Genomic DNA, 24,215 nt, shown 5'->3' on the forward strand with positions numbered 1-24,215 from the left:
CCGCTCCAGGTGGGAACGCTGACCCGCAGCAGCTCCCAGGCCGCTCGGGGCCGGCGGCAGCCCCACCCCGGATGGGCGGAGCCAGCGCTCGGCTGGGCGGGGCGGCGGCCCGCTTGCACGCCGGGATTTGCAGTCCGCCCTCCCTCCTCCGGCCCGCTCAGGCGGCGGGGCCGCCTCTCTCCTTCCGGGAGCGGCGCGCGCCCGTTGGCGGGGACCGTGAGCGGCGTTTGTTGACTTCCTCGAAGGCGGCGGGGGCGGCGCCGAGCCCCGGGAATTCCCCGCGGTGGCGGAGGCCGAAACCGCGGCCGGGCCGGTGGCCTGGGGGCCATGGGCGTCCGAAGGGGCCCGAGCGGAGACCGCGAGGGGCGGCGCTGCCTCCCCGCCCAGCTGAGCGCCCGCCGCTGACCCGCCCGGCCGAGCGGGGCCCGGACAGGTTGGTCCCGGCGCGGGGGGAACGCGGGGCGGCCCCGGCCGGGGCTCCCCCGGCTGGGGTACCCCCGGGGTGCTGTAAAGCTTCGTGCCCCGTGGAAGAGGAGCGATTCCCGCTGGGGAAAGAGGCTGGTCTTTCGTTTCTCCCCTTAAAATATAGTCGTCCTCGTAGAAGCCCAGAATTGTGAGGGTTGGAAGGGAGATCATGTAGTCCAGCCCCGCTGCCGAGGCAGGGTCACCTCGCGCAGGTTACAGGTGACACAGGAATGCGTGCAGGTGGGTTTTGAGTGACTCCAGAGAGGGAGACTCCACGCCCTCCCTGGTCAGCCTGTTCCAGTGCTCTGCCTCCTTCATATAAAGTTCCTTCTCATGTTGAAGTGGAACTTCCTGAGTTGCAGAAGGAGCAGCCTGCCGGTCTTGTGCCGTGCCCTGCCCAGTCACACTTGGCTGGAATAAGGAGTCATCCCGTGGCGGGAGGGTGAGCAAGGCTTACAGGTACCGCCAGCAAGTTGGGGTTGGGCCTCGGGTAGGCTGGTTACAAAGCTGCCTCTGATCAAGCTGAAAAACTGGGTGGGTTCTTGGATCTGCAGTTTGTGCCTTGGTACAGAGCAGTCTGGCAAAGGAAATGAGCAAACTACGGGTGTGAAAACAGAAACATGGAATTTTGGAGCTGACAGGAACACAGGTGCTGCAGGCTATGTTAGTTTGGAAGAAGGAAGTGTAGATGAGCATTGAGGTAGTTGTGTGTGCTAGTGGTGCTTTAAACTTTTTTAAAATTGCCTCTTGAAATCCTGCTGTTTCACCTGGTAGAGAAAATACCCTAATCTCCATAAATGAATTGGTCCTCTAGTAACTTAGAAGTGAGTATCAACTGTTCCAGTGAGGGCTTTTAGGAGTTTTTTGTTTCTTAAGGAATTCTTTCATTTCCCCACTGCCTTTCACTGTATGTATGTATGCAGTAAAATCAGTGTGCTGGAAACAGACTCTGGAAAAAGCAGAGTTAGGGGAGAATTACTGCCAGGACAGTAAAGTCTGTTCTGGACTCCAAAGGTCAGTTTCTCTTCTGAGACATTTTTGTGGGAGATGTTGTTATGGGCTATGGGAAACTTGTCATTTCCGGGATAGTGGTGTATGGTCACATGCTTCTGCTGCTAAAAATTCAAGTTATCTGTTCCAACATCTATTTTAGAGTTTTAGTAATTCTACTGGAATTACTGTAGAAACTAAAAGAAATCTATGACTACTTTTTGTTCTTGGAATAATTGCTGTTTAATAACAGCACTTTTGTTAGAAGTGTTTATCAGATAATTGCCCTATAGCTTAAGTAGATAATTATTGCCTCAAATTCTAAGCAGAATTTTTTCATCTAAACTCTCAGTGAAGTCAGAAGGCAGAAAACACTGATTCACTGAACTCTAGATTAAACTATATGAAGAGTTTAGCCACCTTCTCACTCCCAACACCTGTATTTTTTGCTAAAATCATAATTATTCAGAACCTTGTTTGCTACATCTGTAGCTTAGAAAAGTGTGAGGTGACCATTGCTCAAGTGCTAGCTAGGTTATGTTTTACAATGAAAATTAAATAGTAAAAAGTTTTTCAAAAGAGCAAAGAGGGTGAAGTGACATCTTTGTGCAGCAAAAATGGGTAATAAATGAGAAATAGTTTTAAGATTGCCTAAATTTCAGCAAGTATTCTACTTTGGTTTTCAGTACATCTGTTACATGTGTCACTCAAAAGGTGGGGAAAGTGTGAAAATTATTGGTGAAATATATTAACAAACTGTACTTAGTGTATTCAGGGCAGAGAAATAGAATTATTTCATCTCAGAGCTTTGGAAAATCATAGAGTTGCAAATGCAGTAACATTTGTTTGTATTATTTCAAGAGATGCATTGAATTGGAGATTGTGGGCCGCCTATTTGGGAAAGGGGAAACTCCCCTGTCGCTGCACATGCTATTCATATGGTTTCTTTAGAACAGAATTTGAAGAAAAAAAGAGAACATGTAGAAGGAAACAGGATAAAATGCAATGTGGGTTTACCTTTTGATATATGTTCTCATTCTTTCACAGGGAAAGTCTGACAGTCCATATTGATTAAAACAGTGATAATGAGATCCAGTTTGCTAAAATGGCAATGCTGGGATTAACAAAGGGGTCAGGATAGGGACCAGCTTGGTAGGAGTCAGTGGGGAGTTCTGCTCAACTCCATAGCTATGTCCATTATCCATGGTTCACTTTGTACTCAGTCTTATGTTTTTGCTAAATATTTATACTATAATTGCATTAATTAAGTAATTTATATGATTATACAATGTTTTTATATGGAGTTCTTAGTGTATGAAATTGTAGATGCAGCTAAAATTTGGCAGGACCTTTGGGGAGAAGAAATAAAGTTTGAGTGGGTAGGTGAAGCATAAAGGAGGCTTGAATATTCAAAGTCATCCACTTAGAAGCTGTTAAGTGGAACTTAAGTTCAAATTACCAGGTTTGTCTCAAATATTGCTATCTAAATCTGAATATAGAATTTTAGAAGACAGCCCAAGTTGAAAAGGACCTGGGAAGATCATCTGGTCCCCTTGTAAAAGGGAGCCTGAATCAGATTTGCTGGCATCTTGTCCATTTGTGTCTTGTAAACCTACAGATGTTGTGAGTTGCAGGATGATCAAGGGCCATCGGTGAGACTCACTTGCCTTCCAGTAGCTGTAACAGGTGAGGCACATTTCCACTTGAATTAAAAGTTAATACAATTACAAAAGGCTTATCACTGAACTTGTGAACTTACTGAATGGTAATTAACCTATTTAATTGAATAGAAGGAAACTTGTGATTGGGAGGTAGGACCTGCTGTTTGGTTTACAAAAGAAGGTATGAAAAAAAAAATCCAAAACAAGCCCTCTAAACTTTTGGAAATTGTTATTCCTTATAAACCTTTTGAAGTGGGAATGAATGAACAGCAAAATAAGGGTTTCAGTAACCTTTCAAGATACTTATATTTGGTGGTAGAAATGTTAAACAGCCAAAAGCCATTTTGCTCCTACTTAGGTTTGACAGTACTGCTTTTAATTACTTTCAACAGTAAACATAATAGTTTAATAAACAGGATTATGTGATGCTGAAAGGATAATATTTTATTGATTCCTACTTCTGGATTTTTATTTTCCCCCTTTTCAGGTAGTTGTCAGGGAGAGTGATTATGGTGACAGCATCCACAGAAAAGCAGATTGAATATATTACACTGAGGATGCATAAGGTTTGCAAATTAGCAGTGGAGGTACTGGAGTCTGACACTGTTCAGAGAAAGTAAAATTTATCAAGCGCTTCTGTAGTAAAATGGGCTTTTTATTGCTTTTCTGGTCCTTGTGAGAGTAGATTATTTATTGTAAAAACCTTGAGATTGAAAAAAATTGCCTGTTGTACCTAAGGAGATTTTACTTGGCTTTTGTAGCTTACCCAGATGTTCAGGATAGATGAGCTACAGTGATCTGGTGTGTGAGCTCAGAGACAGTGAGTTTCCATTTCCTGAAGGCAATAAAACGAAAGTGCTGTGGAGGTGAGATGTAGCTCGCATGCTGACGTGTTTCTGAAGGAGTACCCAGTACATTGGGTGTTCCCCTGTGCTCTGGGACTCGCTGGGAGGGGTGGACTTTGGCCATAGGGGAGAATGAACAGCGGCCAAAGTAGCAGCTGCTGAGATGTGGGTGTGCGTGTGAGAATTTTTATTACTCTAAAGTGGAGCAAGTATGTGTAAAAAAGTGATGCCTTTCTCTGTAGAACAGTCTGTTCACAACTGGAATCAAAGTGAACCTAAGATTTCTGAAGGAGAGGTGCAAAGTGATGGATGCTTTAAGAGACTGGAAGTCTTGCTTGTTTTAACATCTTGTGTCATATGCTCCAAGTACCGTGTGGAGTTTTTGATGCTGGCCACAGGAATTCTGTATTATTCCTTGCTCTGCTGAAGTATCTTCTAAAAAAAGAAGAAAAAAACAGTACAGCTTTTCTGAAATTGAGGTGAAGGTTGTAACATGCTCACTCAGGATTCCTTTGGTTCAAAGGCATTTCTTGAATTTAAAGGGTTTTTTAATGGTTACATGCATTTATGTATACCCTTCTCTGTAAGGCAAGATAAATCCGTACAAAAATTATGCTGTTGTTATCAACAGCTGGAAACTGTTCAAATTACCATTAGGAAGTCAAACTCTTCAAGTCTGGAAGGCAAACAGGAAAACAACCATCTTGAAATTATTTGCATTTGATATTTGGAAATATTTTGAGAACTGTTTTATTCTCTTTCAAGTCAACCATTAGGCCAAAATGAGAATCTGCTTCATACTGGGAAAAATTTAATGTAATCCTCCTTTTACTATCTCTCCTTCTGATCCGAGAATAAGATTAGCATTTCAAACTGCAGAGCTCTGTTTGTGCAGTGGTCTGTTTGGTATTAGAGCCTCTGCATCCCATGTTCCTTGTATGTAGAATGTGTTTTATATTTAACTGCCTCCCATGGTGTTAATGACTAGTGTTCTTAAAGCTCTTTAAAGAGAAAAGTGATGTTTCTGCCAAGCATTAGTAAGATATGGGAAAACATTATTTTGCTCAAAATACTCAGTGTATTGAATCAAAGCTGTTCTATAACCTATGTTGAGCAACAGAAATGGTTTCTGTTAGTTCTTCTGTTCTTCACATTGTGTGAAAGAAAACTTCAGTGGTGCCACCTCTTCAAACTCATTTGCTTATAAACATAATTAGTCCTGCTAGGACTTAATGCTGTTTCCTGTCAACAGTGTATTCAGGTTGGATTTTTTGTTTGTTGGCTTTTAAACATTAGTTAGTTAATACAGACAGTAGTACTGGTACTCATTTAACGTATTTAGTTTTGGACATAAAGATTAAAGTCCTTTTAAGTAGGCTGTTTTGTGTGCAGATCGTTCTAAAGTGTAAATGAAATATATTTATCACAGGCAAAATAGTTAGCTACTGTGCTGAAGTAAAGGGAGTAAAAACTGTTAAGAAGACCTTTCTTAGGATGGGATGTGTGGTAAATGGGATTGTGAAGTTTGCCTTAAGGAAGCCAAGATGGATATCAATTGTATTCAGAGACATTAACTTGTCAGTATATTACTTAAAATATTTTAGTGAGAAATCTTTCACTTGAACTGGCTACTGTAGGACAGATTATCTCATGAATTGCAGCTCCAGAGAGGTCAGTATTCACTCAGGTGTTTCAGAGTGTCAGCAGTGCATACGAATGTGATTTTGAATTAGGAGAAGTCAAACAGATTAAAACAGGGCAGAAGTCTGTGGCAGGACTTGGTGAACCATCCTGAAAGACCTTCTGGCATCCTTCTTCCAGATTTGAGGAGCTGTAACCTGTGGAATAATCAAAATACTTATTTGATTGTTGCTGTCGGTTCATATTTTTTAAATGAGGTATTATAGTACTGGGGAATCTAAATTTTGATTCCTGTCCTTGGGTGAAGTTAAAGACTACAGCTGGAGTCAGGGATTTCTTACAGACGTAGCCCCTTTTTCTATACTGAGGGCTTTTGTGTATCCTGACAGCAAAAAAAGCTGGGTGAGCTGTGCATTTCACCATGGCCTTTTATAGTACTGCTGATCTTGAACTGTTTAATGGCATCTTGTCATCACTTAGTATGCAATATAGTTAGTAAAAATATGTATATTGGATTTTTTGGAAGTGTTATCTTCAGTGTAGAAATTTAGAAAAGCATGCAAAGTCCCTTTGAATTATGTGGAATTATATGCTTCTCTTCTAAATAATCTCATGTTCTGGCTTAGAGAGCAGCATCAGAGAACCAGAGTTGAATGATCCTGTAAATTAAATAGATCTTTCAAGTAAAAAAATGTTAGAGTAACTGGTCTTCCTAACTGGTGCAGGTTAGCTGTGTACTTGTATTTATAAAATAGTATTTGTGTATGCTGAGTCTTATTTGGAAGGTGTTTCTCGCTTGGAGGCTCATAAAGGCGCTTTTGGTTAACAAAATGCAGAATAAATATGGTCCCGTTTTCCCATATTGCCATCTCCTGGTAGCACTGATGTGTGCAAGAAATAGGGAATGTATGATTCTCAGGTTTAGGAGCTATAGGAAAGCATGGGGACAAAGATCTGTGTTATGTACAAGGTCACAAATTTGCTGCTTTCTTTGAGAGATAATGATAAGCTGTGACACTTCTTTAACGACTTTTGAGTCAAGCGTTCCAAGAAAAGGAGATGTGTTGCCTTGAGAGGGCAAGCTCTTGGGAATTTGATGAGATGGGTGACAAGACTTGCAGAGCCTTTGGTGAAATGGGGGAGGATAAGCTGGTATGTTATGCTCATCTTGGAAGACAAAATGAGCAATTCCTTCAGTCAGTTAATGCAGTTTGAATGATGTGGTGCTTTTGGTCAAGGTCACCTTGTGCATGGAGTGATACTGTGCCTACAATGAAAAGGAAGCAAACCTTTCTTGCAGGGTTCTTTCTACTTAAATATCACAAAAATCTCAGAATATTCAAGGCAGGACAACAAGCAAGGGAAGCTTAGGCTACTTTTTTTTGTCAGAAGGCATCAAACACAACATGCAAGGCATCCATTCACCTCCTGAACATAACCATTAAAAGGAGTTCAGCTTTGGTTTGTAGTGTTCTTGTCTTTTTTTCACTGTTGAAAGACTCCACTGCTGTCTTATTTAGTAGAAATGAGCTGTCACAGTTTTTTATCACGTTGTCTAACTGGCTTGGAGCAAATTGAGACAAATGTGATAACAGCACTGTTCTTCAGCAGTAGCTGTTCTACAGCTCTTCATAGTGCTGCACTCGGAAAGCTTTCCAGCATGGTGAGAGAAATTTGACCATACAGACAAGCTCCAGGCCTTTACTTCTTGTAATCTATAAACAAATGGAAGTTTAGTTTGAATTCAAATAGCAAATACACAGTAGAAGCAGCAATTGTGACTGTGGGTTTTTTTCACTGCCTGCCTTTTCTGCAAAGTTCTGCTGGTCAAGTCGGTTTTCTGTTGAAGTTTTTCCTGCTGTACAAAAAGCTGTCTTCATTATGCTCAATTCTTTCATTCCAGCATTTCTTTTGGTTCATTAGCGAATCATCAGGAACCTAAGGATTTGTTGAAGGGAAAAAAATAAAAGTCTACTTTTTGTAGAAGTCACATGACTAGTTTGTGTAAAGGGGGGTGGTGTTATCAGGCACTTTGTAGCATTTCTTAGTACTGCATAGGAATACAAGTAATCTTGATATTCATAACTAAATGAGATGTGTCTGGGTTTGGTTGGTTGTTTTTGCATTTTGGAGGTTGGCTTTTTTTAAATAAACCTCAAAACTTGTTCCAGATAACTTGTAACTATTAGGGAAAATGCTTTTGGGGATTTTCCATTGAGACCTGTTGCTCAAGAAAATAAATAGAATTTCTTTAAGATTGTATTTTCTTATTGAATATTTTGCTGTTGCTGAATGACTTAAGTTGCAACAAAAACTCAGTGTAACATCTCCTTTGCATTTGTCATTCAGGTGGATCTTCCTGGTATTTTAGAGTGACACTTTACTAAGGATCAGATTATTGTCAGTTTTCTCCACACATACTGAGGCAGGTCATGTTACTGTGCATGTTTTCATTCTCATCATATTTTCAGTCAAAAATTACTGTAGTTGTTCAGAAGGAGGTTTTCTGTTGTGACCAGGGAAAGAATAGCTACTCATGCAGTCTCTTTAATGACAAATACAAGTGTAATATAAGATTGTTTTGAAGTTTCAGGAAAATATAAGTATTTGCATTCAAAAATAAAGAGGCTTTGGCGCTTGTGCTCAGGAACCACAGGAGTTAGTTGGTTTGTTGGAACTGTACTGTTTTACTGTGCAGTGCTGGCTTGCAAAAGCTCTGATATAATATTCCTTTGGAGTTCAGATAGTTGGTACCAGCCAAATTCTACATTGGTGTTAAGACTTAATAAAAATTAATTTGAGGGTTCATACATCTGATAGGTATTCAAAATATTTATCTCAAGGTGAAATGTGTCTTTTCTAAACAGTGTATTTTCAAGGTGAAATGGATTTCAAGATTTTTCTGCGATATTAAGATACTTCCTGATCATTCAGTCTTGTCTTGTCTTGTCATAGTTAAACACCCTGCAGTATTATTTTGGAAGGTTTTCAGACTCTTGATGAATTTGTCTTTGTGAAAACTTAGCACTTATATCTGTCTTTTTAACAGCTGTCATGGAGGAGTTGGTAGAGGATGACATCTGTATTTTGAACCATGAAAAAGCAGACAATGCTCACAAGAGAGACAGCGATATTCCTGTTCCATCCTATAGTGGAGATGAGTCTGTTGCCTCACACTTTGCACTTGTCACTGCATATGAAGATATCAAGAAACGACTGAAGGAGACAGAGAAGGAGAACTCCTTCTTGAAAAAAAAAGTGAGAATTTTAGAAGAGAAGGTAAGAAAATAGTTGATATACCAGTTTCTGGTAGCAGCTTCTTTTTTGCTCTTGGCTGGATGGCAGAGATGAAGGTTAAGGATTTGGAATATATACTTGAAATCATTTTTATGTTAAAAAGTTTTTATTAATTGTTTTATTTATTTAAGTGAAATGCAGTTTGTTCCTCTGGTGGTGTAGTTGGGTCATACTGGCATTTTTGATTCTCACTGGGCATATATATGATGCAATGCAAAGACAGTGGCTGATTCAGACAGATGTGTAGTTGCATAGAATTTGTCACTGTAGTTTGTGTGCCTCTTCATGGTGTTTATTAGCTTGGGCGCATGTGACACAGTATTGTTGAACAGTGAGGTGCAAATTATCAGAATCCAGGAATTGTCTATCAAAAGACCCTTGGGCATATCAAAATGATAAGGAAAAATTGGTTGGTAAGAATATACAGCTAGGTCTAGCTAATCACAGCCTCAAGTGTGAAATGCAAAGTTGCAATGCCTAATATAGATGCTGGCTGGCTGGCTTTTGATGCAGTAATTCTGAAATGTAAATGAAGATTGGATTTTGTTTTATAGGCAGTTTCTCATGGCCATAAACTAGTGAAGGTCATTAAAGCTAAAAATTGACCAGAGCATAGGTTTTTCTCTCCAAGTAAGGAATGCCGTGATAAAATGTACATCCATTGTTCAGAGCACCAAGTGTCTTTGTACTGCAGAAGTTCTTGACTTTGATAGATTGCTTTCTTATGTAAGATGCAAAGATAGATCCTAGTGTTAGAGCTGAGACATTTTTAGGACTTTCTCCTTACTGTGCTACTGACTCTTAAAAGCTTTCCAAGTGTGTATTATTTTGTGGCATTGGAATGAAGAACTTGAGTCACACTTGGCACAGCTTTGAGACACTTATTTGGGAATTCTTGGTGAAGGCTGGATTGAGGTTTTTCTCAAAAAGAAAAACCATCTCAAGACTGTCTTTATATGAAGTTTAGGGGGATGTTGGGAATAGGACTAGAGCTTTAGACCTGAACCATGCCAAGTGTAACATCTTTTATGTTGTTACTCAGAATCACAATAAACAGGATTTGACCTTGACAATTCCTTTTGTCTTCTGTGTTTTGGTTTGGCCTGGTGTAGCTTAATTTTCTTGAAGATGCTGCTTTGTTTTCTGTAGAGAAAACTTTTTTGTATGTGAATACTACTGCAGTGTTTCTATGAGGGAGAGGTACTGACAAGGCCAAGGCTGTTAGTGACTTTGTCAATAGCTAATGTACCTGTATGCTTAAAAAATATATGGGGAGTTACCCCTTCAGAGTTTATTATTGCAACGTGCATGGAAACTTCCAGAAAGTTTTTTTAGGGGGAGAAAATATAAAGGACAAAACTTAAAAGAAGTCATACATGTACCAAAAAAAAAAAAAAAAGCAAAGGGCAGGAGCTTCCTATCTTTGTGGCCTGTTTTTCCATACTTTCTTTCAAGCAAACACTTAAAAGAGGAGATAATTAAAGTAGATATGAGTGTCAATGCTTTATTTTAGTAATTTTTTTTTTGTGTGTGACTCCTAATTTTTAAGAAAATATGTGCAAATCTGTTGTGAATATCTGCAAGAGGTATACGTAAAGGAAGTGTTCAGGATAAAAAGAATGAAAAGGAAAACACAATACTTAATTATAGCAAGAATTTTTTATATGAATGGATATAATTTGATGTAAGACTTCTTTACTTTCTGTCTTATTAAAAACACTGAATGTATTTTAACTGTTCCTTTTTTTATAGCAATCCAGTGGGTGTGGTTATTCTGTCTTGCTTGTCTCTTGCCATAGCAGGCAGTAAGATGGTGGCGATCTGAAAGTTATAGATATTTGTAAAATTATTCTGCTTTGGCTTTTTGTACATAAATACACTGAAAAAAGGTCTTTATTTACATTATGAAGCATTTAAGAAATTATGTTTGGCTTCCTTTGAACTTTGTGTGTTGTGCATTTATATGCTTAAAACTCCTTTTTCAAAAACCAGTTTACATTTTTTTGGAGCCTGGAAAAAATATGATTAAGGGATTGTTCGTGGCAGTAATGATAACTTAGTAATGGTTTTTAACCACTGATAGGAGTGAACTCATAGCAGTCTACTAGAAAGTGTCCCTGTCCATGGCAGGGGGGTTGGACTAGATGAGCTTTTAAATGTCCTCTTCCAACTCAAACTGCTCTATGATTCTATAAATTAGTGAGCATTAAGCATTGTTAGAGATTTCAGAATCTGTAGACAGCCTTTGCTGCATTTTTGTAAAAAACTTTGGCCCATATCAGTGTATTTGATTAATTTGTTATCTAAACTGCAAAAAAAGGAAGAGCTGTTAGATTAATATTGCAGGCTGTACCACTGCCTTTTTAAAATTTTGCAGTTCCCAGCATAACATACAAAACTTCTCACTTCTCCTGTGTGTTGAATGTTCAGGTGCTTGGCTCCCGGATGGAAGAGGAATGCAGCTCAGTTGGGCGGGAACAAGTCAATAAGGCGTACCAAGCCTATCGAGAGGCCTGCATCGACCGCGACCATCTGAAAAGCAAACTGGAAAAAATGGTGTGCCTTTTTAAGTAGTGGCTTCAGTGCTTGCTTTATCAGTACTGCATAGTTAGTACATGTTTACTGTAGAATGAACTTTATATTCTCAAGATCTGCGGTGTTGGTTTTATCACTCTTTTAAAGTACATGACAATACTTTCCGTAGAAATAACGATTTAAAGTACCTCAGTTTTATTACTGGGCCAGAATAATGCTTTAAAAAAAAATCAAAGCAATATTTTTTGTTGTTGTATTTGTTCTAAAATATTGAATTGTCAGACATGATAGAAAAATGCTTCACAAATTATTTTGGGTTGGGGTTTTTCTCTCCTCTGAAAATAGGCAAAGGAAAGTGCGGAATCCTTGAAAAACTTGAATGAACAGTTGCAATCTAAAGAAGTAGAGCTGTTACAACTAAGAACTGAAGTGGAAACTCAGCAAGGTATGCATTTGGTTACTTCATCTTTAAGTATGTTGAGGAGCCATAGAGGTTATATTGTGATCTCGGGGCATGAAGAGGTTTAACCCTATATAGGGGTGAGGTAAGAGAGGCATGAACAGCAGTGAGGTACTTGGAACTTGTCTTCATTCTCATGAATGGTGACACATATGTTCTGAGGCTGTTGTGTTCTCCCACCCTAAGTGATTTACAAATTTGAGAAATGGGCACCACCTAACAGTTTATAGGCTGTGTCATATACAGCTCTGGATCCCACCACCTTTTCCTCAGAGCAGGGCAGAGGCCTGTTCAAGTATAAAGATCATTCCAGTCAATCCCATTTCCTCTGGCACCTACAGAGGGTCCTGTATATTGCTTTGTCTCACTGTTGGATACGACAAATACAAGAGGATGTTGTATAGCAACAGCTGCAGTTGCCAACAGTTACTTAGCTGGCTGGGAAATGAGGAAAAATAGAAGGATGTTGGTTGTAGAGAGCCTGGTGAAAAGAGGAAGGAGAAACTAACACTATGTCCTGGCAATTCCAAAAGCCCAAATCCAGCATCTCTTACTGCAGTTGTAAAGAGCGCTCTGTATGTGATAGATGCGTAAAACAAAACACCATGGAAGGAAAAACACCCCTTGATAATTTAGTTACAAGAAAATGCCATCTGTATAAGGTTAGAGTATGGACTGACTTCAGAGTCTGTACAAATGCAGTCATTTGAAAGGCACTTTTGAGTATAGCTGTGCTTGAATTTCGTTACTCTCCAAAAGGACCTTAAGCATGTAATGCACTACTTCAATTGCACAAATGTTTAAACCTAGAAAAACAAATTGCAGGTAGTGCTAGTATCACTGTTGAGGATGTCATTGTTTCAGAAGGTAAGAATTGTAAAGTTTGTAAGAGCTCTGAAAATTTGATGATTTCCTTATTTGTAACTCAGTTTTACTCGCAAGTGGACTCTGAGTACCTTGTTTTAAAAAAAAAAAGAATCAGTGTAACTTAAGGCTGTTTAAACTATTAAATCTGGAAACAAGTGTACCACACAGTTGAAGACTTGTGGGTTTTCTTCCTGTCACATCCTTTTCTTGCTGTCTCACCAATGCACTGCTGCTGATCTGATCAGCTTAGGTTGCTGATCAGCTTAGGTTGCTTCTTACCGTGTGAATTGCTACAGTCTAACAAGATTTGTTAACTTTTATGCTTTCCCGTTTTGTTTGGATTGTATCTTTTGTTGTTCTGTGTGGAACTTCTTGATGTTAAACTTGGGGAAAACTTAATGGTAAGTGATGTAATAATACAAATCTGAGGGCAAAAAGACTCATGTTTTCACAGCGTGTAAGTATGCAAGTTGGCATATATGATGTGTATTTGCCATAAATTGATTTTTTAATTTCCAGTGCCTTTTTGTGCTAGTACCTCCTTTTTCTCTGTGTCAAATGTCCAGTACATTTCTAGAAAGTAGGGCTTCATGCTTTAAACCCAGAAAATAGACCACCTCTGCCAATACCGTTACTAGTGTTATATTTCCCTGTTGCCACAGACTCAATTTCTTCAGAATACAATGTTTTTGTAGGGCATGGGATGATAGAAGAGGATCTTGCATATTGAATTATGTTCTTTGGACTAAGATTGGAATCTAATTGTCTTGCTTGTCTTCTTTACAGTGATAAAAAGTCTGAATTGTACTCCGGCTAACTGGGAATTAGAGAAGCTGAACAGTGACCTGAAAGTGCATAGTCTGGAACAGGATCTAGAAAAACTCAAGGAAGAGTGCAACAGTCTCAGGAAGGAGTTGCAAAATTCCAAGCAGAAGGTACCTTAATTTTTAAGGAGTTTTTGTATGAATGGTTAGTTTTAAATCCCAAGGTCAAAAAAAATCAAGGGTTAACAAAAATATGAAGTATACAATTGAGTGAAAGATTAATATCTTGGTAAAATTAACCTTAAATATTTTCATAGACTGTAATATTTCTTGGAAATAGGGACAGGCTCCTCAGGGGGGTGTTCATGGCATCAAGCCTGTCCAAATTTAAGAAGTGTCTGGATAACGCTCTTAATTAGAAAGTTTAGCTTTAGGTAGTCCTGCAGTGAGCAAGGAGTTAAGGTAATTCTTACAGGTCACTTCTAACTCCAGATATTCTATGATTCTATACAAGTGAGATTTCCCAGCCATTGCCCATATAACAACAGAAAATAAAGCTTTAGGATTTTTTATAAGTAGCTGCTGAAGTTCTATGTAAGCTGGGCTACTAAGAAAGTTTGGGCAAAAACTGGCCTCTCTTACTTTTTTTTTTTTAAACAGCAATGGGATGCTAATGTTTTAAGATGTCATGAACTTTGTTTAAGGAGGTCTGGTGCTTTTCTTTAGGGTAGTTGCATGAAGCTTGTCAGGAAAGTACCTCTTTTGGCATCTTCCCTGCAATTTATGGGGCAGATATCTGTTCTGAGGGACAGATTTTGTAACCTAGATGATGTTAGGATCTCAAAAAGAAAATTAAGATAACAGTAACAAAAAGCACTAAGTTATTGTCTAGTGCATTCTTTCTGCTTTCCATCTTAGCTTTGATGGAAGGTACAGTGCCAGTCTCTAGGACTCTGCAGTCACACTGAAGTTACACAGTGAATGTAAAACATTTAAATGTCATTGTTTGAGGAGGCAGACTGTTTTAGATTCCTTATGGTTATGTAATCTGGAATCACACAGCATTTGAGTGAGTTTCAGTTTTTCCACTAGGTGGGGATAAAGCATGTGAGGTGTTTTGTTAAATTCCCTTACTGTTGGTTATTTCACTTGGGTCTGGAGCTATTTCAGGTGCTTTCAATAACTTGTAGGCTTGCTGTAACCTGTGTGAAGTTCTGGTGTCTTTGGGTAACTCTAGAACAGAGGAACAGCTGCATAAATAATTGCAGATTGTATTGTGAGAGTGAATGATGTCAGAGAGAACAGACTAAAATAGCATTTGTAAGGAATACTGCATGTGACACTGTTTAAATAATGCTTATGCCAGCAGCTTTTGTTGCACAGAACAAATACAGGGAACAGCTTTTTGTTTTGTTTTGGGAGGTTTGGGGGGTTTACGTTCGTTGGTTTTTTTGGGGGGGGGGGGGGGGGGCGGGCTGTTTTTTTGTTTGTCTTTAATATAATTTCTTCTTGATCCTGGTAACTGCTTAATACAGGAAATAAAGTGCATGTTTTCAAATATGGGGTAATACAGTGCAACTTTTTTATGCTATGAATTTAAATCTTTGGGAGATGGTGAGAAAGTTCAGGAGGGGAAAATCTGTCAGATGAAATACAGTCAAGTGTGATCAATGGGCACTGACAAATCAGCATTATTTCAACTCAGCTGGTATTTTCATTATTAATTATTTTCATTACATTAGTTAGTTTAGCTAACATGTAATGAAAGTAAGTAATAATGAAAATGAAAACAGGAAAACATGTTTTCAAATGTTTTCTACCTTAGGCAAGTGTACTTTCTATTTTTCTGTACTTTTATATAGTCTTACTCAAGTTTTACATTGTAGTTCATGCAGTGTGTACATTGTATTGACAAGTTGCTTGAAATATGTGCAGCCTGCCTTAAAGCCACTGTAAAGGGATCAAATCCATAAGAGCTTTGGCTAGAGGGAATGATAGGAAGGGAACATGGAAAGAAGGAATATGAAAGGGAGGGAGCTCATCACAAATGAGGGTCTAATAGAAGCACAGCTAACAAAATGAGCCCAATGTTTGATTTGTTAAACAGTCCTGGTAAATTCGGTGTGGCTGCCTATATGTGCAATTTTAAAGCAGTCTTTCAGGCTGAAGAGATAAATTATGTTCTGTCATAAAACTAACTTGTGGAAGTAAATCTATACTGAAACAGCTTCCTTTAAGTTAAGGATCTTTATATACTGTGACAGAGAAAGAACAAAAAAAGAGACTGTTTAAAAAGCAGAAATTGAGAAAGACTTGTCATTTAAGAAGACATGTCCATTTAAGAAAGTAATCAATCTCTGAGAGTTCAGCTGTTTCCAGAAAGAAGAGTATGGACGTGGCTGAGCAATGCCTTCATATAAGTAGGGTAGTTTAAGCATTTTTTAGTGGAAATTCTTACTAGAATTGAAACCTACTTTTGAAACCCACTGCAGCTAACACAGATGAAGACTACTTGTGAATTTCGGAGTTTCACTGCTGTTGTTTGAGAGAGAAGATCTGAAATCATGTTCATTCATTCTCTGTCTTCCCTTCACTTTGTTATGCAGGACCAGGCTCAAGAAGAAAATCCATTACATGGAGACCACCTTCAAAGGCAAGACATCCAGAGGTATGAAATACTTTATTTTCAGTTTACTGAGGGACAGTTGTTTGAGCAAGTAAATTATTCTTGCAGATTCTTCAGGTGTGTTATTTCAAGTTATATAATTTCATTGAAAGTCTAGGTAGAGTTATTCAGCAAGATCATTGTACATTTTTTTTCTTTCTTGTGTTTGTAGTTCAGGATGATGAATATTTACATAGTTATGCCTGTTGGTGCACTTACAGCATTTTCCACCAGAGGGAAGAGCAGCCCTTCACAATGCCAGGCCTTGGTGCTTCCTTGGGTGTTGAAGAGACTTTTCAGCCACTGAAAGAGAACATACAGACACTTCCCATCATCTGTTCTCTGGTGCAGTGAGGCTAACAATGCACACACTACACACAAATCACACTTTGTCCTTTCACCTTGACTGGATACTTATTCCTGTGGTTCCTCCTGGAGCTTTGCTGTCAGCCTCACATGCCTGATGAAAGATGTTCTCTCAAGACACAGCAGTTATCGCTTTGATCACTGCTCTGATCAAACTGATCAGAAATAATTACTGATCAGAGCAGATTTATTCCACCAAGTGGTGCTCAGGTGGCAGCCATCTAAAATAGCATATGGACAATATAGTGTTTATTGTAATGTAAATACTAAACGTGTAATAAATATGTAAGCCCATCCAAAAATCTGTGGAGAAAACACTTGAAAAACCTCCTATGAGAAACATTTTAAAGCAAGCAGTCCTGCTTTTTATAAGAAATGAGGCATTTGTACCTAGTTAACTTTCTGGAAACTAGTTACTTCATACTTGTGAGCAGCCTGCAAATCTGACTTTAAATTCTCAGTGTAAAAAATCTAATTTGCTGTACATTTAAACTGGCTGTCATAGTGAAGGTTCATATTACATGTTAGAAGGCAGTATAGGATAAACCTCCAGGCACAGGGAGTCCTTGGTTTTCAATTACAAATTCCTTGAAAATTAGGCTTTGCAATGGGATTCTAGGCCAGTATCCACAAAAACAATTAAAATCAATTGCATGTGATTTAAGTGGAATTGTGGTACCTGCAGCCCTTTGCAAGATGATTGTAAAAGTGCTGAATGTGGTTTAAAAAACTGATCCAAGCACTTTCCTTCTAGTTGGTGGCAGACATGGCAGACATTTCAGCTGTTGCTATATTTACCACTTCTCTGTTAAATATTGGACAGTTCTGGTTTGACATAACTAAAGTTTTTGATCTTATTTTTTAGATCAAAATATGAGAATTAAGGAAGTGTGGTTGCCACATCAGCTTTAAAATTAAGTTGTCATCTCTTAAGAGTTGAAAGAGCCAAAAGGAGTCTGCAGTAGAAAGGCCACAGGTTTATCTGAACTTCTTGAAATATCAATTCTGAAAATTTTAACTTTCTGTCAGAACTGCTGACACTTAATACATTATTTATTAAAATAACACCTTCCTGTGTTCTTTAACAGAACTTTATGATGAACGTTTGTATTCTGGGGAAGTATTTCTGTGGATAGAAGTTCTATTTCTTTGTTCTAAGGGAACTCTCTTAGTGTTGACTTGCATTATAGGCACTTCTCAGAGTGATTTTGAACATTTGTGCTTGATATTTCATGCAGGAGTGATTTTATATTGCTTTTTTTGAAGGATAGGGTTACATACAGTTATAAAGCTTATTCATTCTTACTCATCTCAATAGTTTGGGATACTGAGCTGTTTTCAAATAAATGTCTTTTAGTGAATGTAGGGAGGAAGAAAAAATTCTGGAAACTCTTATCCATTGTATTTGTCTTCAATGGATGTGTTTTGGTAGAATGTTAATAATTAAAAAAACATTAAATCATTGCATTCATGTTTAAGTTGAAGTAACTACATCCTTATGTCTTTGAACACGAAGTTAATTATTAATCAACATAAATGTGATATTCAGTGAGCCTTTGCTAGAAATTTTACCAAGAAACATATGGTGATGCTGACTTTTTTTTTCCCCTCTTAATTTTTCTTACCAGTTATTAACCTGAAACATCAGTGTTGGAACAGTCCTGCTGTTGCTAAATAAGTTTCTTGTATTATGCTGTCTTAGAGAATGAATTGGAACATGATTTTTTACATTGTCTGACCAGGCAGTGTATTAACATAAATTGGAGGCCTTGAATATGAAAGAGTATAGTTTATATTTTAGATTGGACCCTGTGTGTATGCTCAGTTTGGGTCTCGGGTATTTAGACTGAATTTAGTGTAGCAGTGTGCATGGTATGAGACCCAAATACTGGCTTTTGATTATTTGAAATTAAAATCAATCAATATTACTAGGCTCATAATATGTGTTGGGGTATGTGGTCATTTATTGAAAGGTATTCAGAGTTTTTTATAACCTTTTTTATAACTTGGTGTCACTTTAAATAAAGTATTCCTTTGAGATGACTGGTTTTATTGCAAGATGGTTAGTTTCAGATACTGAAATGAAACGTAAGCTTCATATTTCTTTCCTTTGGAGAGTTTAAATTATTATTTTTACCTAGTATGTCAATATATAATGCATTATATATTGCAATAGGGAAGAATCAAATTATATACAAAGGTCCATCTGTTTAAGGTAATTCTCAGTACTGTTCAGTCCAGTTACAGTTATGGTACTCCAACAAAATTTGCAGAACAATTTATTAACAGTCAACACTTGATAGCATGTTATTAGGCTGCTTTAGAGGCAGCAATATTTAACTTGTAATAAATTTTTGTTTTGAAAGTTTGCAACAAACATATTGGGACCTGAAGAGAGAAATGTCCAATTTACGTGTAGTGACTGACAAGCAAGCCGAGATCCTACGAAAACTGAAAAGGAACCCACCAGGAGCCAAGAAAGGCAAGTCAGTGTTGGCAGTAACAGACCTTACAAACACAGACCATTGATGCAAGCTGTAGCATTTTAAAAATAAACCAGCTATCATATCTTATCAGAATCTCATCAATTGAAGTTGATAAGCTAGACTGTATTATGGTTCCAGCTTCCCCATTTTCTGCTTTTGCTTCTGTCTCATACTGGTCAACTTCACACATAAAGGTGTTGCTGATGTGTTTTTTCTTCAGTACTGTATTCTGTTCCCCTTGTGGCTTTTTTCTCAGTCAAGTGTTGCTTATGTGCACAAGGCTGAGGTGTTAAGTTTACTCGTATTTGACCTTTTACCACAACTACTTCATATTAGGGGGGAAAAAATCTTTTCGCAAATGCAGTCTTATTTTCCCAGTCAGAATATATGAAGTATTAAATTTGCAACATTTTAAAGTTAGGCCTTAAAAGACTGAAATTCATTATGGTTCCCTATTTCTTTATATTGTATTCAGAAAAGTTGTCTTTTCTAACAGAATGCTACACAGTGTGACATTTTCTGAATGTTAGAATACTGGGGAAACAAAACTGCCTTACATAATTTTAAGGGTTAAATATTTTTCACATAAGTATTTAAAATTTCCGTGAGCACATCATCAGACAGTTTTTCTGTTCCATACATATGTTTCTCTCAAGCCAAATGCTAGACTATCAGGCAAACAAACTGTGGTAAAGAGTTAATTTCCTTTGTTTGCTGCTCACTTCAATTGTGGTCTTTACTGTGCTCAGAATACTGGTGGAAGACAGTGAACTTGGTTACAATGTACTGGTGACAGTCTCTGATGTCCCTGTCCATTACCAGATCAAGACATTTTGTTTCTAAACAGCTCAGTGAGGTAATGACAGGATTCACCTCCCGAGCAGTCCCTGCCTTTGTGGTCAGCAGTGACTAATGATCACTTTGTCTCTGGTACTTGGCTGATACAAACTGTCAACCCATTTTGTAGACTTGGCCATATTGTTACCAGGTGAGTCTGTGTTCCTACAATTCTAAAACATGTTTGTCAAATAACTGCAGCAGAGAAACTGGGAACTGAATGAGTCTAAATAATCTTAAATCTGTCAAGGTTTGATGTGATCATATACAGTCTTTATGTCCTTACTTTTAATATGGAGTTACCTGTCTTGCCACTACACAACTACTTATTTTTCTCTTCTTGATGAGGAGACTCATTTTCTGCAGTTGTTCATCCACAGCCATAGAAGGCATTCTTGATTGATCAGGAAACAGTGGACTTTTGCCTTTTCATCTGTAGACTTTTTTCAGTAATTTTTCAGAAGTATGTGAGAGTGAACCGGTCTGATCTTGCTCATCAGCCACACTTATGAATGCAATACAGACATATCTTTGCTTATATTTATAGACAAATCTTGGCTTATGCAAAATATGGATACAATTGCCTGAAACCTTCCAATTCCTACACCTCTAGTACTGACTTTTGGCATCTACAAACCAGCTGCCATTGTCAGAGGTGCATTAATTCTGCAGAACACGTGTTCATTACTTTGTGTGGTACGTGAACAGTATCAGTTAACATGTGGATTCTACTTAAAATGTACAGAGGCGTTTTATGTATGTTATGTATGGAGGAATTTTCAACAAATGGGTGTGCTTGTGGGATGGGGTGGGGTTTTTTGTTTATTTTTTTCTTGTTTGGTTTTTTGGGTTTTTTTTGTTTGTTTGTTTGTTTTTTGGTTTTTTTTTTTGGTTGGTTTTTATTTGTGTGGTTTTAGTTGGTTTTTTGGGGGGTTTTGGGTTGGGGGGTTTTTTTTGTACATTTTCAATCTGTTTTCTGTGGATTCTATTTTTCTTGAACTTTTAACAGTCTGTAGGCCTCAAATTGCTTTACACCTGCCAGCACAAAAATGCCAAATGCAGTGCCTTAGCATTTCTTTCAGACATGATGCTCATGCTATTGGAGAGTGGTTTGGGCTGACATCCACAAATTTTAATTTATTGTGACAAACAGAAGTTGTATTCTTTGACCAAGATATCAACTTCTTTTTCTGTCCCTTAAGAACAAAAGTTAAAATTAAGCTCCAGATTAACAGCTGCACTAGAAAACTTTATGTAAGATTGAGTTTTAACTCAGGAAGCATGAATCTACTCTGATTACATGTTTATGTACATTATCATTACAAAACAAAATGACCTGCTTATATTTGGCCATATGTTCAAATGTGTGTTGAAGATACAGCTCTTCCATTTCAGGTAGATCCTGTTCTGTTTCAAAATTCCCCCCTGCCTAACAATTTAAAACTCCTCTGGGATGTCACATGGCTGAACATTGCAGTCTGTCATTTTACTTTTAAAAGTCAGACAAGAGAACCTGTGAACACCACATGTTTCCCTCTTACTGCTTCATGGGCAGTGAGAGTTCGGGTTCTGGATGGCACAAGAATACAACCTGGTAAAGAATCAGTAGAATAGGGAGAAGCATTCAGTCTTCTGCATCTGGATGATTTCTCCAAGCATGTGAAAATAGTCTCAGTTTCAGCATTCATTTCAATCTGGTCAGGAAGATCCAACAGTTTATCTGTGTTGAAACGGGAGTTGGATACCCTTGGAGTTGGGTGTGTTTTAGACATTGTGATTTCACATTTTTGGGTTCATCTTGAGACTGGTGAGGGTAGTATGTTGTTTTTAGATTTCAAGTAGTTACTGAATATGGTCCAAAAACTTGTGGCTTGAAGAAACTGTGTTTAACGTTCCTGCTAGACTGTAGTACATTTGGGGTACATGAAAAATGCATTAGATAATGCCATTTTAAAATCTTTTTTTATCTTCTTCCTTCAGCTGCCTGTACTGACCCAGTGCAATGTGTTGACTTGAACATTTCAAAGGTGAATTTGACATCTGGGGTAGTCTATAAAAACCTGTCACAAAACGATAAAGCCCTCGGCAATGCTGTGTCTCCCCCTCTGCTGAGAGATGCCAGTGTCCCATCAGAAAGGGTGACCCTACAAGCTTGGACAGATGAGAGACCAATTCCAGCTGATGGCAGAATGTTTCAGGAACACCATTCCTACGGAAAGAGCTCTCTGGAAGATAATTCCTGGGTGTTTCCAAGTCCTCCAAAGCCCAATGAGAATATGTTTTGGGAAATGAAAAATAATCCAACTTTGTTAAACTGTCCAGCAGATTACCTGGATCAGTATAATCAAAACTGTCTCCACAAGAGTTAAACAAGTTTTAGAATGAACTGAGGCATTTTTGGAGTGATTCTGAATAGGCACCTTAATACTCGAACTTTTAAGGAGAGAAATTGCTTGAAATGTTCTTTCTTTATTTTTAATTCTAGTTCCAAATCAGAAAGTCTAGTCTTCCTCTGCTGTAAATCAGGAGTGAGTTCCTTGATGTTAAAGCTGTGCTGGTATAATGTAAATACAGAGAAATCTAGCATGGGGCCTAGATAGTCTTGTACTGCAAATGACATACATTTGCTAAAGGTTACAATGAAAAGTGAGTTTGTGGAATAAAACAAAATAATCCAGTTCTGCATTTGTTTGCTATTTGTATATCATCAAGAAAATACTTGGTATCCAGTATTAGAACTTGTACCAGCTCTGAGCTTATATTTTGACAGTGTTCTTTTTCAGAATAAGAGATAATATGAAGAATTGGATTCTCTCTTCCTTCCTCCTTTCAATTAGCTTTGATTCCTCTGGTTTGCAAATGCATTTTTCTGTAATATTTAACTAAGAAAGGTGAGTTTGGTTTGTTTTTTGTTCCAGCCTTGATTTATATGAGAGAGTGGCAGGAGAAGAACCACCCTTAGGCTATCCTGTTTCGATTGCCTCATTTAGGGCTTGATTGTGAATGGTGAAGGACCGTAAGTAAAGCTGCTGCTGAACACTGTGCATCCTGGAGGTTCAGCTTGCTTCCCTCAGTTCCTGCTGAAGGGAGCTGCTGCTACAGACCCAGTGTGCTCACAGTGCAGTTTTCCATATTGTGCCTCCTTTGCACAGCACCACAACTCTGACTCTTCATTCCTGGTGGTGGTGAAGGCTACTAATTTTTCTTTTGTTAAAGAAACAAAGCCTTAATTTAATCAGACTTGGTGTTGTTGCATTGTTGATATACAAAAATAGGTATTTTTGTGGTGTCTTTAGTATGCCCCTGAGAACCAGAGCAACTCAAATTCCAGCTACCTGCTTTATAGATTAGGGGTGTCTAGGCACTACTTTTTCATTATTTTTTTTCCTCTTAAGGCCATGAACTGTTTTTAGACAAATATAATTTATGCTTTTTTTTTTCTTTTTGTAAACTGCTCTGCTTCATATCTGGCTTAATAACAGGGTTAAGTGAAATGACTGCTCAAAAAGTGGAAGAAAAATGCATTGTATTTTAGATCCATGATACCTAACTTGTAATGGCCAGGAAGATATTTAATACTGAATATGCTATTTACAAATGTGTGGGTGGATGAAGTATTCAGCTTAACATCAAAGTAATAAAAATTAATTTCACAGCTGTTTAGTAGCTAATTATCTTAAGATGGCTTGCAAATACAAGGGGAAGCTGTGGCTGTAGCACAGCCATAGTAATAATGATGGGCTGTAGAAGTGTTACGAGGGTGCTACGTGACCTGTGTGGTTCCACACACCCTCCCCTGCACAGTAAGTACTTCACACAGAGCCCATCTTTCACTCTGTCTATCAAAGGCAAAAAAAAATGCCTTCCAGATACCTTCTCCTGTAGTACAAGCAGCATGCATAAACAATGTTTCCATTCACCAGATATTGTTTTTATCTTTCTATTATCTTGCTCACGTATACTGGCTTGTCTGTGATTAATGGAAATGGTGTCAGATGCTGGAATTTATTCTGACCAATGAACACAGCTGACTCAGGGGAGTACAATCTCTTGGAAAGTAATAGAACAAAATCCAATATGCATAAAACAAATCCAAGTCACTAGGCTTTAGCTGATAGAATCAACTACCTATGTAATAACAAAGAAAACATTTCTCATGTGGCTGCATAAGCTATATGGTACCTAGTTCTGATGTAGTTTACTTTTGGGGTCCCCCACCTCAATATTACAGAGGTTTTTTATTAAGGAATGTAATATTCAACAGGCATTAATATTATTTGTGCAATGAAGGAATTCTACTCTGTAAGATATTAAATAAATTTATTTTTGTTTGAAA

At 38.1% G+C, this 24,215-nt stretch overlaps 1 protein-coding gene across 2 annotated transcripts; it reads left to right on the plus strand.

Moving 5' to 3' along the window:
- The first annotated feature begins 226 nt into the window (after positions 1-226).
- AZI2 (5-azacytidine induced 2) lies at positions 227-24,215 on the plus strand. Of its 2 annotated transcripts, XM_084222810.1 has the most exons (9): positions 227-433; positions 3,090-3,141; positions 8,652-8,881; positions 11,330-11,455; positions 11,780-11,879; positions 13,548-13,696; positions 16,132-16,193; positions 18,923-19,038; positions 21,860-24,215. In XM_084222810.1, the coding sequence occupies exons 3-9, from the start codon at positions 8,657-8,659 to the stop codon at positions 22,246-22,248; spliced, it is 1,167 nt and encodes a 388-aa protein (XP_084078936.1). In that variant the 5' UTR covers positions 227-433; positions 3,090-3,141; positions 8,652-8,656; the 3' UTR covers positions 22,249-24,215. The 2 variants fall into 2 exon arrangements, with proteins under 2 accessions (XP_084078936.1, XP_084078935.1); XM_084222809.1 differs by lacking the exon at positions 3,090-3,141.

The sequence above is a fragment of the Fringilla coelebs genome (assembly GCF_963513975.1).
Source record: "Fringilla coelebs genome assembly, chromosome: 1".
Classification (NCBI taxonomy): Eukaryota; Metazoa; Chordata; class Aves; order Passeriformes; family Fringillidae; genus Fringilla; species Fringilla coelebs.